General features: G+C 46.6%; 1 protein-coding gene across 2 annotated transcripts in view; it reads left to right on the forward strand.

The window, feature by feature from the left end:
- The window catches only part of LOC124302549 (toll-like receptor 6), a 32,201-nt gene extending 13,555 nt beyond the window's left edge, over window positions 1-18,646 (forward strand). The window contains exons 2-5 of one of the 2 annotated variants that reach the window (XM_046758824.1): window positions 1,080-1,086; window positions 8,483-12,189; window positions 17,804-17,871; window positions 17,998-18,646. In XM_046758824.1, the coding sequence (XP_046614780.1) occupies window positions 8,533-12,171 (3,639 nt within the window). In that variant the 5' untranslated portion in view covers window positions 1,080-1,086; window positions 8,483-8,532 and the 3' untranslated portion in view covers window positions 12,172-12,189; window positions 17,804-17,871; window positions 17,998-18,646. Of the gene's footprint in view, window positions 1-1,079; window positions 1,087-7,657; window positions 12,190-17,803; window positions 17,872-17,997 lie in introns of those variants that run through there. The other variant, XM_046758823.1, reaches the window with a different exon arrangement.
- Window positions 18,647-18,881: the final 235 nt, after the last annotated feature.

Consider the following 18,881-nt stretch of genomic DNA (forward strand, 5'->3'; position numbering starts at 1 on the left):
TATCAAAGGCAAGGAAATATATCAGCTAAGGTGGGTATACCACGCACCTGGCAGATCACGAATCACGCGTAATTTTCACAGGTAAGGAACAAGCGCCCCGTTTTCGTCGGTGGGATCTTTCTTCCGATTGTGAGAAACGTTCCAAATCTAATTGCCGGACGAGAATCGGCTGAAAAAAGGCCTGAGCTGTACTCTCCGTCTCTCGCTCTCTCTTGGATCGGACAATAAAAAGGATATCGCTTGCCCGCGACGCTTTGTCTTCCCCCTTTTGTTTACCGTCTCAATACACAAAATACGAGAAGGCCGAGACGGAGCAAAGACGAAGGGGCGGCGGGCGGATCAGAAGCGTTTGACAATATTTTGTCGTGCCCCCAAAGACGGAGGCTTAAAGCCCCTTGACGACGATTTTCGGGACTTTTTTACCCCTCGTCTGTGCCGCAGCGCACGCGTAATTACCGTATCGTTATACGCCCGGAAGACTAAACCGGTGAAAACGCCGAATGGTCGGTATACGGAGAGGGCGGAAGGCTGATCCTAACTCTTTACTCGGGAGTCGAGTGTGCGTGTATTCCGGTTCGCCTTCGCTCTCACCGCAAACCCTTGCATTGCCCGTTTATCCGGTACCTACAAACCCGGACGCATTCTCGCGTCAAGTGGACCAGCTGCATTTAATCATGTTGGTAATACACCGCTGCGTTCATTGCCGTATAATAGTCCGTCTAGGAGTGCCCGTTCTTGAGTCGAGTTCCGATTTGTTATTAACGATCGATTGACGTGACAAAGAAAATCTGACAATCAGTAGCGTCAAAGAGTGCCCCGAATCAAATCGTTTGTATGTCGCGCGATTTTCAACTTGGAAAGAATTACTCTTTATTCGCAGTTATAATTGAGTTTCAGAGGCTGGGTTAATTTTTGGTAATTCTTGGGGGTGTTGGGAGATTATCGGAATCGAACGATTTTGTAAAATTCCGCCTTAAGATGCAGAATACACGGTAGTCCCATCATATTTCCGAGTTATCGCTCGATTGACGAATATTGTTTTGCTCAAAAATTGACGTGAAATTGATATTCTTCACAAGCTCTTCCGTGCATGCGGGAAATATGTTGAAATATGGATGCGAGCGAAGGGTGAGTGTTTTCTTTGCCGCTGGTGTAACGATCGTCATGAGGAAAGATACGGCACATACGGCTGTAATAGAAACTTCCGTCGACAGAGTGCATGTGTAAAATTGTGAAAGCATTCGTATCAATGAAACGAAAAAGTATCAGCATCGACAAGGAAAGTTGTGAAAATGTTCACTCAACGCTTTCATCACGTTTCATTCGGTTTTATGTCTGTCCGTTTATTGTTTCGACGCATTATCCCAAAATAGCGAGACATAGAGCCACCTAGTGATTTTTCAGAAATTAAATTCTCTGCGTCACCCATGCTTCTTAACCCTTACGCTGCACACCTTCTGTTTATAAGACTGGTATCACACTGGGGTCGCTGTAGACCCAACGTCAAAAATCATTGCGTAAAAACGGAGGTATTGACTCAAATAACTGTAAATAATTCTGGGATACTCTTTAACCACTACATATTAAGGGAAATTAATTTTCTTTAGCAAAATGAAATTTTGAATACGGAAAAAAAAACATAAAACAAGGAAGTACAAAAAAATTAATCATTCTACTCAAAAAATCATAACTCACTCAATTTTCAGTACTTTGAGCTGAAAATTGATCGAGTAATTCGCAAGACACTGATATTTGAGAAAAAAATATGGTGAAAAAAATGGAGATACTCCGAGATGCAAAACAGGTATTTATTTACGTGAGTGAAGTTGAATTTTCGGACAAAGAATGAATTAACGATTTTTACGACATTTAATTATTTGTCTTGGATCAAATCAAATTATTTTGGGTATCTTTCATATCGAATTTACGGTGCAGATGCCGCGGGGTTATTTCGACCCCGGTGTGCAGCTTAATGGTTAATATCCTAATGTTGGAAATTCTGTAAAGCAAGTAAATAATAACCAAAGTATAAAATTGAACACGAACCGTCTTTGGCGCGTTTGTGTATAACAGGAGAAAACGATTAATTATAAGCGAATAATTGTATTACCATAAACGAGCTCAGCGAGTTGTAATTAGTAATATTAGTTCACTTATAGTTGCGCAGCGTCTGGTGGTTCATAACCACGTTAACTGCCATCCTTCGCATTACGGTGGAGCATAATTCATTGGGATCCCGTGCAACGCGGCGCGCTTCTGGCGAATATTTTAAGCTCTAAAGTTTATAGAATGCATTAGGACGAGTGCATCGAGTACAAACTGCAATTGCACGATGTCAAGAAGTTGAACCAGCCCAGACGGTTAATGATCCTATAGCGAAAGCGGCAAGTTTTGGGAAAGAAATTGTTGGCATTATGCGATGACCCAAAGAATCGTTGAAGCCTTATAACGCTAAGTGAAGAAGAAACTAATGGAAGAGTTTACTTCGTAGATATGGAAAGAAAAAATACTTCCCCACTATTCTCGCATCGTACGGTACGATAAAAAGAAATCGCGTATACATATTTTCAACGAGCAGAGTTCGCCTATACAATGTAGATGCATACACGTATATCTTAAATTCTGAAAGGTACGTACCTACCTTTGTGCATCAAGGATCCAATTAGAGTTGCCGCGGTTAGCCACAGAAATCCACGGTTTTCCACTCACGGCAGCACAAGCACTCTTCCTCTTTCTCCTCCCCCTCTTCCTCGGTCGTCTCGACGTACTTCTTACTACCGACATATTTTTAAACAGGGAGTTGACTTTTCGCCGAGAATTCGATAAATTTCGTGGAAAGGGGATGGGAATGGGTGGGGGGGGAGTGGGAGAGGGAATATTAACGAACAATGACTCGACGTGCTGCCCGCAGCGCGGTAGATTGTTGCTGAAGACGGAAAGTGCACTTGTATCATCTTTATCAGATGAAAGCTCGGACATTGCATTTGACGTTTCAATTCACTCTGATCGTCGGATCTCAACTTCCCGATAATCTCGTTTATTGCTTTTGCATTGTCTACAACTCGGAAATACCGGGGAGAGTGAGGGATCGGGATCCCGGAATGATAGTCCCACAGCTGGCCGATCACCTTTTGCCAGGAATTGACGGTGGATCGGTAAATTCCAAGAATGGGGAAGTTCAAGTTTTCCGGTGGCAGGAATGCAAGATTTAATTACGCTAAACTGTATTTAACGAGGGTGGCGGCGGGAGAGGGAAGAGAGAGAGAGAGAAAGAAAGAGAGAGAGAGAGAGAGAGAGAGAGAGAGAGAGAGAGAGAGAGAGAGAGAGAGAGAGAGAGAGAGAGAGACAGAGAAAGGGACGGAGGCGAGGATGAGAAGGAAGAAGCACTAAATCCAATAATTAGAGCTCCAGCTGTCACCACGTAGGGAGTCGGCAGTTCGTTCATTCGCCGTCAGTGACGCCTTTAATGAAAGGAGTTTATTAGGAGGCAAGACGCGGAGGGTGCTACCCGGATTTGCATCCCTACCCCCTTGTAATTCCCCTCTCCGATATTGGATTAGTCGCCTAGCCCCCTCCTGCAGGATCCGGCTAGGGAACCTCGCTCGAGACTTGGTCGCAGTCTTACTTATTAATCTCACTTCTCCATCGTTCAACGCCGTTCCAAATTTGCGTTGAAAATTCAGCCAAACTTTGCCAATCGCTGGCCATGTTGCACCCTCAAAAAACCTTGAACCGCGAACCTTAGAACCGGGCCGATTCATTGGCGTAACTGTTATTATCCATTAGCGCTAATATTTCGCATCATTCCCGGTACGAATTATTGCAAACGATCGCGCCTGTGTGTTTTTGACAGCCATACGGTAATTTGCATTCCACTGATTTTCGCACGGGTGAATTTGAGTAATTCGAACGGTTTTGTAGCGTGTACCAAACTATTCGATCCAATATACCTGATTGTAATCGAGTTTGGTGCGGGCCGTGTAGGGACGTCCCTGGAAGTTGATATCCAGAAATTGGCCCCGCCTTGGAGGTGATTTTCCTATTAGCAGGGCCGCCTACTTCCTGGATCGTTGTATAATACACGCTGGGCAAATAACGCGGTTAGACATTGCCGTAACAACTTCTGGACCGGGGCAAGGCAAGTATTCGGCAATCGTTCTCTATTATTGGGTCGGATTCGGATAACACCACGTGTTTTATCATCGCTTTAGCGAAATCGTGACATTTCTATCCGTAATCCGAATGTACGGTAAACGTCGGTCTCATTCATTCTCATGGTAGAGCTGGGACGTAACTGCGATGAAGTCGACAACTGTGAACAAGATAGTATTTACACCACGTAGTACGTGACGATATTACAAAAGCGGAAGTGCGACTTGAAACTTGAAAAACTAAAATATTGCCGTCCTGATATTTTCAACTTGACAAACACTCGCAGGCACAGAAATTAAACGACGAGATGTCAGCGGTGTTAGATTGAATTCTTTGTCAGTATTATCGTTGCGATAATTGTTATTGTGGGCTCTTCCCTCCCCTCAAAGCGAAATGTTACACCAGGCAAGCATTAGCGCCGCGCGGTCTCTTTGTAGTTACGTAAACGGCTAAAATTAGTAATATAATTGAAATAACAATAATTAGCGGTGGGCAAGATTTATCCTACTCGTAAAGTGTCTACAGGCATAGCGATAAAATAACAAAATTGGTAGTTTAATATTTACGCTCGGTAAGTGTGTTGCCCGTTTTCGTAAATTGAAATTCTTCCCAGCTAATTCTAAATCGATTCTTTCCGAGTTTTCCCGTCAGATATTCTCGTATCTTTGAGTAACGGAAACTGTTCGCGACGTAAGTACGTTACGTTGAAACAATCAAACGACTGTGGCACGCAACAAAAATCATCGTCGATATAGGTATTCTCATATTACCGACTAATTTTCAACTAAGCCTGCGTTTGACCCTGACAGACCTAATCGCGGAGGATCAGCCCGACGAATTTTACGGCATTACCGGCACGGCGGTCACTCGGGTATAAGAGAGAAGAACTCTACCCGAGAAATATACTAAGGCGATCATACTAAATCTGAGTCAGTAGCACTCAGGTAGCTCCATGTTGGCTATAATAAAACAAAAGCGATTTATTGTTCCGGTAACAACAAGAGTAAAGGCTATCCCTTATACTTTGAACCGTTTTACCGTTGCCCGCTGCCTCTGCCATACGACTCACGTATAGAAGGCGGAACAGCGTGGCTAGGAGACTTTGAAATCGACTCGTCGCGTCGAATATTCCTTTCTTTTTATCATTTTTTTTTTATTTCGACAGTGGACCAGTTTCACGGTTACTTTTCACTTCTATAATTTCTCGTCTTATACCTCCCCCTGCAGGGAATATAAGTACAAGACCTCGCACTGCCACGTTTGTTTTAATTAGCACCCGAGGCAGTTAATTTATTCAGTGGATATAAAAGACTTTAAGAGGGTGGGAGGGAGGGAGGGAGGGAGGGAGGCGAAAGGCCTATTTATATCGACTGTGTATGCCCTGGTAGCTAGTACCCGAGGGCCGGGACCGAAGGTGGCTCTGTTTGACCCCTTGACGTTTCAGCCCCTCGACAATTAATCCCGCCCGCTCGATTAAGCTGCTGTTACGCGTTTAATTAAAAATTCCCTTTTTTTTTAAATGGTTTTTCCTTTATTCCTTCTCTCGCCATTCGTCAACGGGATCCAGCCCGCAGGAACTGGTATGAAAGTTTCGATTTAACGGGAACAAAATTTGCGCTCTTGTCGGCGACGCATCCACGTTGAAACGTGAAAGGGGTGCAGTGAAAATAATAACAGGCTGTTCACTTCCTTCGCGGTTTTGTCGGTCCCGCCACAGCTATGGCTGCGCTGTTCCACTTGGAAAAGTTTCCCCGTGTAGCGGAGAGTGAGTCAAGAGTGACTCGAGAGTCGGGAGCGTAAACCAAAGGCCCGTCTCGCGTCGAGCCCGTAATAAGAGGAGGTCGCGGACCTTGCACCTGCAAACCGCTGGGGAGCCATTCAACTTGAAAATGACGGCAGTTACGTTGTTACGTGGAGATACACGCGAGGGACGACACCAGTCTCCGCAATGTGGTGCCGGAATTCGTTCTGAGGTGTGCCCGGGTTCTTAGAGGCGGACCTTCCTCTACCTTCTGCGGTTTCATCTTCAGGAATTATATTATATCAGCCGTGGGTTTGAGTTCGACCTGGGGAATGAAGAAAATATTGGCCGTTTGGCTGTTGGATTAGAGCCGTTCTCAAAGTTGAGCAGCCGTTCGTGTCAAGGATCAAGACACATCGTTTGTTTACTTGCTAAAACAAAAGCAAAGATTCTGTGGTCGCAGGCGTGACACAGCGAATGCTCCAAGGATGTTAATCAATTATTGGCAAAAAGGCGAATACATAGTACACATCATTTGTGGGATTTGAATTCATAAGAGATCACGGAACTGGGAGATTTACGGAAAAGCTCGATATCGGAGTGGAGAGCTTTCAAAATCGAGCGGGTAGGAACGTGCGCGAGGAATGAGAGGGTTTTTCTTTTCGATTTCTGACCGCCTTCACTCGTCCGACAGCAACGTGCATGTGAAACTCGACGTCTCACAAATTCCTAATTTTACGTAGTTTGGTTTCGTAAGACCGAAGTCACCTGCTGTAATTGAGTGACCATCATTATCAAGAAAGTCTTTCAATAGATTCCGGTTCTCAAAATATATCCCGTTATGTTCAGCGTGCTTTGAGCTCGAACAAAACGTGGCTGTCCGGCAACGAATAAAATGAATAAAATAGGGAAGCGTTGGACTCTTGGTAAGCGACGGGCCATCGCCGCGTCGCATCCACGAATCAAGACGTAACTGCTGTTGGTAATGTTATATGAATATGCGGGTACCCGACAACAGTGATGTGTCGAGTGAGTATATGCGGTAATGTCAATTATAGCATCTTGAACAGGAGCCTCTCGCCTTCTCAACATTCTTCTGACGCGAAATAAAATTTAAACGTAGGACGTTGGTCCCGACCCAGTATATGTGCAGGGACGACGAAATTAGAAATACGCGCCACTTTTCAGATACAAAATTTGATCTTGGCGTCAAGCTGTTACCTGACCGTGGGCTACGTCAAATTGCCAGCTATCAAGACTGTAAAATTACTTTATGACGGTGCGTGGTCTTCAATATTCACGTAGCTAATAGTCAGTTAAGATTGTAATGTATTATTTATGCATTAATCTACACTATTTTGTATTTGACGTTAATATTTGTAATCAGAAGTATTCGAGTTTAATTTATAGATGAACCGAAACTCCGTCTCGGGCAGAAATTTACCTCGGGTAGAGCAATTTTGAAACCTAGTAAGAGGATTTTAACCGGTTTGTGGGCTAAAGCGGGAATGAAAGGTGGTCTAGATTCATCTGGACTGTCATCAAAGTGTTTTACGAGCCGACTATCGCGTTTGCGGCGAAGGTGAAAAACTGGAATCCCCCGTTCGTGTGTTTTCGGGTAAGTTCGGGCGGTGCTGCATGCGGTTTCAACCCTTATGTGCGTGCGATGAGGGTTGGCGTTTCTATGGTGGGGGAAACAACCGACCGATCGGAGGCTGCGAGGAGTCAAAAGAGCCAGTGGAGCTCGGGACGCGGAGTCCTAGCTTCAGTCGTGCGCCAGCCACCGAGCAGAAAAGGTTGTAGCCGACCGTTTCTCGGCGTGAAATTGACCGTGCACTCTCAGTGTCATCCTCCCAACCGTGACGCGAAACTTAAACTAAGAAATTTTTACCGCGATAGATTTTTCCCGATTCTCAGGCGATACATATCGGCACTCCGACGTTTGAAATTTATCTCAAGTGAGCTCTTAGCTTTCAGGGTAGAAGTGGCACGGATTATATATTTCGCGTAAATTCGATTTCAAGTTTTCCGCCGAGGTTGCCGTTCGGTAGTCGTGTTCGTAACCTGATCGATTTGATTGTGCTGCAGGCAACGCGGGTGGAAAATGGATTACCTTACGATCGTTCGAAGGCGTCGAGTAACTCAAAGTTTTGTGATATTTCAACGGTGCGGATGAGATAGTACACATCATTTTTAAAGTAAACATGTCGCACGATGATCGACGTCTGTAAAACTCTGCTTTGGCAAATTTAATCAAATAATTGAGCGTAATAAATTTCGTGCAGTTTGTGAAGAACGTGTAAACCACGGCCGTAAATCACGTTGCATCACTCGCAGTGTAAAATGTTATTAAATTTGCAACGATAAGTGCCAAGACGTGTAAGGAATCCATAAGATTTGGATTGATAATTACATCGAACGCTTCGGCGAAGAAAGAGGAAGCGAAGAACGCATCGGGAAGATCCCTTAGAACTTAAAATTGCCGTAACAAGTAGAAAAGACACATCGGCGCAATGTGCTCGGGACACTTGAAACCCGGAGCATCGATGGGTGGCGACAAGTGTGCGTCGACAAGTTGACTAATTAGAGGACCGTGTGCTGACAATGAGACCTGCAGCGAGTTCCCATAAGTTGTAAACATGGTAGCAGCCGTTGGTGCACCGAAAGTCTTTGTAATGTTTCTGCTCTCGTTGGCACGATTGTTAATTCCTGCGTGCCACGTGCTGGCCGTTACCAGCGCGCCTCCTCAGCGCTACGACGTCCCCGATCATTGTCAATGGGACGCGGATCAGGGGAGTTCGTTGACTTGCAGGTATAGCATGTTCGCCAAGGAGCGCCAGAGGTCGAATTTCTCGATGATACCGGCCGAGCATACAACGGGTTTGAGGATTTTCTGCGACCTCGACGAGAAAACGCGCAGCGAAGTGGACGAGGAAAGTTTCGCGAACTTGTACCGCCTTCGGACCCTGCAACTCGATGGATGCAAGTTTGATCTCTGGCCGGCGAAGGCTTTGAGCGGCCTGAGGGACCTGAGAAATTTCACGGTGAGGACCTTTGGCGAGGAAGGTGCGAGGATCGGGCTCGAGATCGCCCCGAACGCGTTTCAGGCGACGCCACACATCGAGAAGATCGATATGTCCTCGAATAACATATGGCTATTTCCTGAACACATTTTTTGCCCGTTGTCCAGTTTGGTCTCGCTGAATATTTCCTGGAATATGCTTAAAGACGTCACCGAGTTGGGATTCAGCGACAATATCGACCCCGGGTCAACCCGAGTTCAGGAATCATCCCTCGCGCCGTTTCCATGCTCCCTGGACATTCAGACTCTGGACATATCCCAGAATCAGTTTTCCATTTTACCGGCCTTCGGGTTTTCCTCCCTTAAGCGACTCAACGTACTCCTGTTGTCGGGAAACGCGATTTCAATCGCTGCCGACGAGGCGCTTCATGGGCTAAGATCACTCGAGATCTTTGATCTCTCGGACAACAAGATCGTAGCCCTGCCAGCCGGGTTGTTTCGAGAAGCAACCAAGTCCATGAAGGAGTTGCACCTGCAGAACAATTCCATCAGCGTTCTGTCGCCGGGGCTTTTATCAGATCTTCAGCAGCTCGTGTCGCTCGACTTGTCCAGGAACCAGTTGACCAGCTCTTGGCTCACCTCGGGCACGTTTTCCGGCCTGATTCGACTGGTCCTTCTGGATCTATCGCACAACAAGATCGAGAAGCTCGACCCGGCGTTGTTCAAAGACCTTTACACTCTCCAGATCCTCAACCTGCAATACAACGAACTGGAAACAATTCCAGCGGATACGTTTTCCCCGATGAGCAACTTGCACACCTTGGCTATCGCGCACAACCATTTAACCTATCTGGACGCCTATTCCTTGAACGGACTGTTTGCTCTTTCCCTTCTAGCCCTCGATTCGAACTTACTAGAAGGGATTCACCCCGACGCGTTCAGAAACTGCTCGAGCATGCAGGATCTCAACCTTTCCGGGAACAATCTTGAGAATATTCCGGTCGCCCTGAAGGATATGCGGATGCTGAGAACCCTCGACCTGGGAGAGAATCAGATTCGAAGCCTCGAGGAGCCTGGGTTCAGAGGTATGACCCGACTCTACGGTCTGAGATTGATCGGGAACGAAGTAGTAAACGTAACGAAAGCGGCACTCGCCGAGGTTCCCGGATTGCAGATCCTGAACCTTGCAAGGAACAGGATCGAGAACGTCGAGAGCGGTGCATTTTCCGGAAGCCCTGCCCTACAGGCTGTCCGTCTCGATGCTAATCTTTTGCAGGACATGTCCGGAATGTTCGCAAGCGCCCCGGGCCTGCTCTGGTTGAACGTGTCCGACAATGTAATCGAGCATTTTGACTACAACTTCCTTCCGGAGTCCCTGCAGTGGTTGGATTTGCACAAAAATGCGATAATGGATCTGGGGGTGGCGCCCGCCGGTCTGCGGCTCCAGACACTCGACGTTTCGTTCAACAGATTGACCAGAGTTCATACGAAGTCGATTCCCGACTCGGTTGAGCTCCTCTTCATCAACGACAATCTCATTCACACGGTAGAACCGCAAACATTCCTAGGCAAGGATAATCTGACGAGGGTCGATCTCTACGCTAATCAAATAATCGGCATGGAATTGTCCGCCCTTCAGCTGTCCCAGGTACCCGAGACCAAACCCTTGCCCGAATTTTACATTGGCGGAAATCCCTTCACCTGCGACTGCACCATGGAGTGGCTACAGAGGATAAACTCCCTAACCCTACGTCAGCATCCGAAGGTAATGGACCTGGCCTCGGTTTACTGCAGGCTTCCCTACGCCAGGCACAAATCCTTTGCCCCCCTTCTCGAGGCCAAGTCGTCCCAGTTCTTGTGCACCTACAAAGCTCACTGCTTCGCGCTTTGTCACTGCTGTGACTTTGACGCCTGCGACTGCGAGATGACTTGTCCTACTAATTGCACCTGCTACCACGATCAGTCGTGGTCGGCGAACGTGGTCGACTGTTCAACTTCGGCGTACAAGAACTTGCCGGGTAGACTCCCGATGGATGCCACCGAGGTTTACCTAGACGGAAACGACTTCGGGGAGTTAAACTCGCACGCTTTTATTGGCAGAAAGAATCTCGAAGTTTTATACGCGAACGACAGCAACATCGTAGCTATCCACAACAACACCTTCAGTGGTCTCAGACGACTGACGATCCTTCACTTGGAGAATAACAAAATACGGATACTTAACGGACTGGAATTCATAGCACTGGCAAGTTTGAAGGAGCTCTACTTGCACAATAACCTGATCGCCTACATCGACAACGGAACTTTTCTGTCACTCCGTCATCTCGAGGTTCTCAGACTGGACAACAACCGGCTGACGACCTTCGCCGTATGGCAGTTGGTGCAGAATCCATACCTCGTCGACATCAGCCTGTCCACCAATCCCTGGAGCTGCGAGTGCAGCTACCTCGACCGCGTCCGGTCGTGGATATCGGAGAACAAAGAGAAGATAACGGACTGGAGGCGCGTCTCTTGCGCTCTGGGATCACCCATCGCCGGTCCCGGAAATGAATCGGCCATAAACTGTGCAGCTCTGACGGGGGCGACCCCCGCGGTGGAAACGCGTCCCCTGGAGGGTTACCTCCCCCTGCTGCTAGCCACGGCAGTTCTATTTTTCGCCATGGTCGCACTATTCTGCGGTGCCTTCAGACACAGACGCACGCTTCGCGCTTGGGCGGCCAGCAGATGCGGGCTACGTGCCTGCTACAAAACGGCCGCCTTCGAGGACAGGGAAAAGCCATTCGATGCCTACATCTCTTACTCAGCGGTCGACGAGGCCTTCGTTTCACGCGTCCTGGTTCCGGGTCTCGAGACTTCTTACAGGCTGTGTCTCCATTACCGTGACCTTGGCGCAGGGGCGAACGTGGCCGACGCCGTCGCCGAGGCTGCGGACTCGTCCCGACGCACGATTCTGGTGCTCTCGCGAAATTTCCTCCACGGAGAGTGGGCGAGGTTCGAGTTCAAGACGGCCCTGAGAGAAGCGCTCAGGGGAAAGGGTCGCTCGGTCATTTTGCTTCTCGTTGGCGGCGTCAGTCCCAAGGATCTCGACGCCGATTTGAGGCGGAGGATCTCCTCTCACACCGTCATCGTATGGGGCGACAAATTGTTTTGGCAAAAGCTCAGGTTCGCCATGCCGGACGCGCCGCCGATCCCCGTTCTGGAAAGGCCGCTTCCACTGCCTCCTCCGCCCCCGCCGCCCCAACACCACTGGGCATAGAAGAAAGCGATCCGTTAGGTAAGAGTAAAACCTTTTGGTCTCGCCATATTTTTCAGGAATATCTTTCATCGCGCCTGGAGGAGCCAGAGGCTACGTCAAGACTGAAAGTATCTCCTTAGTTCACGATATAAACGCCGTCCTCCTCCTGCTAATCGACGAGTGCGTTTCAATTTTATAAATTTGGATTGTTCTTGCGGTGAAAAGTTTCACGCGCAAAGTACCTCATAAACACCATCGTATCGAGGGACGACGACACTTTCACTGCACGAGCAGAGACTTTGGTGACGAAAGTTGACATTGAGCACTCTTCCCACGTACATTGGCTGGATCATTTTTTCCGTATTTTTTTTCGAACCACACGTATAATCGGAGTATAAAACGATATAAATCAAGCATGAAAGGGGGAGTGACAGGCAGGGATCTCGTTTGTTAATTGTGGGAAAATAAGAATGGAGGGAGGTTTCGATGTACACGTGACGGTCGCACGACATAAATCACACTAAATCCAACATTATACGGGTATACCGGTGTAGAAAATTGGAAAAGTTGTCCAGCTCGCATCGAGCTGCGCAGGGCGGGTGCCGAATAAGCGGTGTCGCGGGTAAAAGACACGACGGTCCCTTCATTGAATAGCGATTTGCGTTGGCTCAGACGGGAGCCGGCGCAACAACTTCACCCGGCCGGCGATCTTACCGAAGCGGTAAACTGGCGGGATATTGTCGCTCCGAGGACAGAAGGACGAAAGCGTTTCCAACGTCGTTCGCATCCGAGGCAGAGACGGGATACGGTGGGACCACTTCCATTAACGGCTGAGCCGCCGATAAGCTGCATCGATACGCCTCCCTCCAGGGATTACGCAAAAAACACATTTACACGCACAATAGGTTCGAAAGACTTATTGTCATGCGTGGCGTCCGAGCAGTGTGTAGCGAGGAAATTGCCATTTCACACCGCCCCGCGCCCTCCGCCTCGCTAACAGCTCTTCCTGTCCTCGCATCATTGTTCTTCTCGACACTCAGCTGGGCGTCATTCCACCCACACGATTTTCCAAGTTTTTCCCTACCTTTCCAACCGTGGTCCACTCCGATTCCACGGCCTCACCGATGGCTGACGAATTCAGGAGGATTAACGCGATGACGCTTGTATTTATTTATTTCTATCCTTCTTTTTCTTTCAACGATCGATAACGCGTCGGGATCGTTTGTTGCGTGGACGATGGATCACCGCCCCCCGGCTGAAAAGGTTTAATAAACCGTTAGGCGGAGTATCACAAGTTGGTGTTATCGGGATATTATAAGTGTACGTACACAGTTCACGTGCAGAGCAACGTGCCACGGTACTTTTTTCTCTCGTATGAAAATGTTGGTATAGGTGCAGATTATATAAAGCGAAGCCTCGAGAAAAAATAAACGATGCTTTTTACGGAGTCGAATTACCCGCGCAATCATCGGAATTATGCAAAATAATTCTTAACCAGAAACTTGTACGAAGCGCGTTGGAGAAGAGAGAGATAAGAGAAAAAAAAAAATTGGAAAAAAATTCATTCCGCCGGTATAATTCTATCGACAGCAGATACGAGCGCGTTGTAAGGCATGCTTTTTTTTTCCGTGTTTGAATATTTCTTCTCACGCCGTGTATGTAGTTGCGGTAATCGATGTGGTAAAATTGAATACCTCTCAAAACAGAACTGAAATCGAGTATGGTAACGTGACAATGAAAAAATGGTCCTCAAACCTTATCAGTCTCTCTTTTTTGTGTACGACACAAACAATGCGAGGTCCATTCTGGATCTGCTGCTGTACCATATAGACATTTGAAAAATTAGAGGTTTCCGGCGGCGGTGAAAGTAAGGAGAAGAGAACCCTTGAGATGTACCGATGCGACGGTTCTTTTGGCCCCGACTCAATCCCCTCTAACACCCTGCAGCGCTGAACAACAGATCCTTGCATTTCACTCCGGGCGTGGAAACGTTGGCTTTGTGTGCGTCGCAGGTGATGGAATCGGGTCGCCCCATAAGCCTGTGCTTTTCTTCTAGGAAAAATCAATTTTCCATCGCGAGTAAATACTATACGCGTGTAGAAAATTGCAACTACACGTCTACGCTCCCGGGTGAGTATGCACGGGCGCCCGTTAAGTCGCAGGGGAGCCTGTCACTGTCCATTCGTTGATAGAATCATAGGCGCGTACGTAGAAGCCGGCGGAGGGCGTGAGCCGCAACACTGCCGAAATTTGAAAATACAATCAATCTGTCAATCAGGATAGAGAAGAAATCAGGGAACGCCCCATTCGCGCCCCAGGGAGAATACTGAAATACTAAATTGATGCACGAATGGACCTTTCTCCTACAATTTCGATTTTCGCGCGGTTTTGTCACTTCGGTATAACAGCTGGCGCGATAATTTCCCTTTCAACTTATTCGTGTCTCTCGTTGTAAGACCGGGTACGAGGCTCTGCGAGGAAATAAAATTCTGGAAAATAGAACGCCACGACTGACCACTGGGAGTAATCGGTTGAACGCCAGTTGGTCCTGGCATGCTTCGGATAAGCAGGCCGGAAAAAGTGGCTAACAATTCAAGCAGTGTTAACGTAACGCGAGAGGACTGTTACTCAACGCGATAGTAATCTCGTCTGTATTGAAGGCACGTAGACGAGGAGAATACTTGAACGAGAACGTCGCTGAAAATGTGCGTGTGAAAAAGCAGTATCGTTCTTTTTTACTACTTTATTCAACGCTCGTTAGCTGTCGGGTTTAATTAATACGTTAACTGCGTATCTACAATCTCCCGTGGGATTGGGATGCCCTTCTCTATCGGGATGAAACAAGTTTCGGTAATTCGATATCGTGCACCCCTCCATTTTCTCGAGCTCGCTTAGCGTGGTCTAATCACGTTTGTTAGAGACATTCGAAGGCGTTGAAGAGTGACAAAAGTCGAAAAAAACGAGTCTACTCCGTCCGTCAGAGCTCCAATTTTTTCCCGTCCCCCTCATTACGCGGTCTTTGAAGTTGGTTTTGGGTTGTATCGTGCGGAACCAATCGAATATCAACGAAACGGATACGAAGCCAGACGGCTGAGTGGGCGGTTTCGCGTGGCAAACGGAAGACGAGGTCAAGAGCCAGTTTGCGTGGTCCAGGGACCAGGGAAAGGCTTCTTCAAAAATGTTTCCACCTACCGACCTTGAAGCTCGAATAGCTGGTACTCGAACACTGGAAGCAAAGGGTCCGTCTTGGCATATTTCTGAGTTAACAATGACGCTAACCGAAGGGCTTTGCCGTCGAAAACATACGCGTCCAGATACAAAAGTTCACTCCTAACCACCGTTCCGTCCCTCCCATTTTCATCCCCCTGAACCGTTTCAATTCTTTGCAAGTAGGAACAAGGAACAATACACCTCCTCTCAAGTAAACCGTGTAACCTGCAGCTCTAGATCGCGTTAGGAAGATGATATCCAACAAGAAAAAGACGGCGATGAGAGGAGAGAGAGCATCCTCGGCGCTACCGTAACTCTATCGCAGCAGCAGGTAGCTGGCCAACGGAAGTGATCGCGATGTTCCACGATGAGAGCCAGATTTCTGACGGCACGTAGTCGCGCTCGAGGCCGCATGCTTCCCGAGGTCTTCGAACAATGAGAGAGCCAGCTTTGGCTGGAAGATAAGCAACTCTTTCTTTTGCCGCTCCCGCGGGTCAACTGCGTGACCATGGGGTAACCGACACAAGCGCAGATCACCTACTCCCGGAGTCTTCCTCGGCTTTCAACAGCGACAGATGTTCACCGCTCGTAGCGCTGCTCACGCCGCTGCTCACACCTCCGTCGACGGAGTAGTCGAGGTACGAAGAAGGGGGAGGGGAGGATGATACAAGCGAATAATGGGCCGCTCCGTGAGCCCATACACTTTTCAATAAAGGCCCTCTCAAATTTAAATCGGGCAGATCGTGTTATTCTTGCGTAACATTCAACCGCCTTTGTGTGTACTTTACGGACGAGTGAACCCAGCCAGCGAGAGCAACGGCGGACCTCCTCGCACATACATCGACAATGAAGAATTTCGGGGAAGCATGTTTTTTCTTTTTTTTTTCTCTTCTCTTTTCGTTCTTCGTCTTCTACGGCTTAAAAATCGGAGCCGGATCCGAGAGAGGCTCGGGTTTTTGGTACGGGTCAGATACGAGATGAAGTTTCCATTATACATTTTCGCCTATTTATCGCCCTCGAAGGACGGCATGACGCGTGTGTCGACCTCGAAGCTTCTTGAATTCAACTGCCACTTGAACGTCTATTCGATTTCATCCGGGCAAGCGTAAAGGTGCGGACTTTCGGGGGGCTTTCTCTACGGACCACACAAAATCGGTCCGGCCGCATCTTTACTTCAAATTTTACTCACCATTCATTCTGCTCGCTCACCGGACAAATCTCACGGATTTGTCCTCCATTGTACGAATCCCATTGAAACCCTTGTGCTGAAATTATCGCGTTTTCTCAAAACCTCACTTCTTGGGTGTTGTCACCGAAACGTGGGAGTCATTTCTCCGGAAACCGACCTGAAGATGTGAATATTCACGTTCAACAATTGATTCTATTTCAGAGAAACAATAGCTCTAAAAGTGGGTGTTTGTAAGTTTGTAGTTTTTCGAGTTACCCAATGACGCGTGAAGAATCTGAAAGGATCATCGGTATAATGTAATTCAATCGAGATGGTGACTTGCCTAACTCACTGCTGCATTAAACTTAGACAAAAAGAGATGGATTCTCGGTAGTGGGTAATTAGTTTGTTGGGACGAATTTGATTCGCGTTCGAAGAGGAACTCGCGTCCGCTTTTGCTTGCTCTAGTTTCATTCGTTGTAGGTATGCATTGAACGCACGGCGCAGGAAAAACGTATTAAACCAAATAAGAAAAGTTACAGACAATAATAGAAGAAGGAAACAGGAATGTTATCGGAGGACGATTCGCCGTTCAACTATGCAGTGCGGCGCCTACACACATTTGCATATAACGCGAGTTGCGTGCGAGCCGAGCCCCCTTTCCTGCACTCGCGTTTCCTCATCCCCCTTCTTCCGAAGCAATTGCTTCGCATGACGCCGAGGCGCCGAGCGTCCCAACCACCACCACCACCACCACCACCACCGCCTATTTCCACGTGAAGCGTAAAGTATTTTATTTGCTCAAGAAATAAATGTTGCGCTATAAATCGAAACAACCGACTTGTATTCAGCCCACGTTTGTGCATAATCATTTTTAGAAACGGTCGTTCTGTTGCCGTCGACGAACTGCTGCTGCTGCTGTTGCTGCTCTTCGCTAAAATCGGGGGTGCAGTTCGATCTTTTGCGGTAAACCGCGGCGAGTGCTTTGCGGAGAGCTTTTCAAAACCTTTCGTATAGCGTTTCGAATATCAATATCGTGTCTCGATAACGACGGATATACTTTATATATTCCTGAAACTTTTCTTTTCCACGTGGAACGTTGAATTCTATTGCAAGAAAACGATTCCCGTCAGATATCATGATTATTATTCGCCGTCCATATTATATGCTTCCACGATTCTCTGCTGAATTATTACGAAGGTCTAGAAAATGATATTTTCTACTCAGAAGTTTGGAAAGAACGAATCAATCTCATTGGTTTGTATTCTGTTACAGACGTGGCCTAACATCGCAATCGTGATCGGCCGTTCACGCCTGGATCGCTTGGAAACCACCAAAGAATGGTGAGTACCCATTTGTGTTTATAGAGATTCGTCAATTCTTCACGCACATTTCGGCTTGAATATGTTTAAAACAACGGTATTAGGTACTTCTCAGATATTTAATGTTGTAAAAAATTATATTTTCAGAATTCGACTGTGGAGAGACTGTTCTACAGAATGAAAATTATGAAAAAATCTCTTAAATGTCGTTACTATATTTACACGAATCGTGTAGGTAAAATTATTTCTATTGAATTAGCTTTGAAGTACTAAGGATAAAAAGAAAAACTAATTAGCTGGAATGAATTATTCAATATACCTATCGCGCAACGACTGCATTCTTCTATTTCAACAATTATCGATATTACGAATATTATTCACTACTTCCCATTAATTCGTTCATCTTTCAATTTGTAGTTATATTAAGCGAAGTACGTACATGTAAATACAAGTTTTGTATATTTGTAAAATAGTTAGAATATTGTATGATAATAAAATTATTTATACATACATACACATACACTCGCATAAATCTAGTATATAAAATATTCATATTATTCGAAAACTCAAATTGCTATACGTATTACTATAAAATACTTGTACTTGTCGATATTAATTGGTCTATATTTACTCGAAAAGTGATGCACTTATAATTTTGTATGAAAAATTTTTATAACCATTCAATTAATTGTCGTTCAATAAGAAGTAAACCACAAACAAAATGACTACGTCGAATTCAAGCGTACTCAAGACGTGGAATCGAATTGTAAAATTTCAAGACTATAATTGCTGATAGATCTATTAAACGATGTCACCGATTTCACATCACTCAAACTCGAGTCTCAAGTATATTCACTAGTTATAAATTCACCCCCTGACCCGACTGAAATTCAACGAATCGCTTATTTGAGCGAAATTCCTATTAGAACACTGAAATAGCCCTGAGATACGGCGAGATGCGGCTCTTTTCAGAGAGAATTAATGCAACGGTAATTACTTGCAGTTGCGCGATTGAAGCGCCTATACTAGCT

The sequence above is a fragment of the Neodiprion virginianus genome, chromosome 4, assembly GCF_021901495.1.
Source record: "Neodiprion virginianus isolate iyNeoVirg1 chromosome 4, iyNeoVirg1.1, whole genome shotgun sequence".
Lineage (NCBI taxonomy): Eukaryota > Metazoa > Arthropoda > Insecta > Hymenoptera > Diprionidae > Neodiprion > Neodiprion virginianus.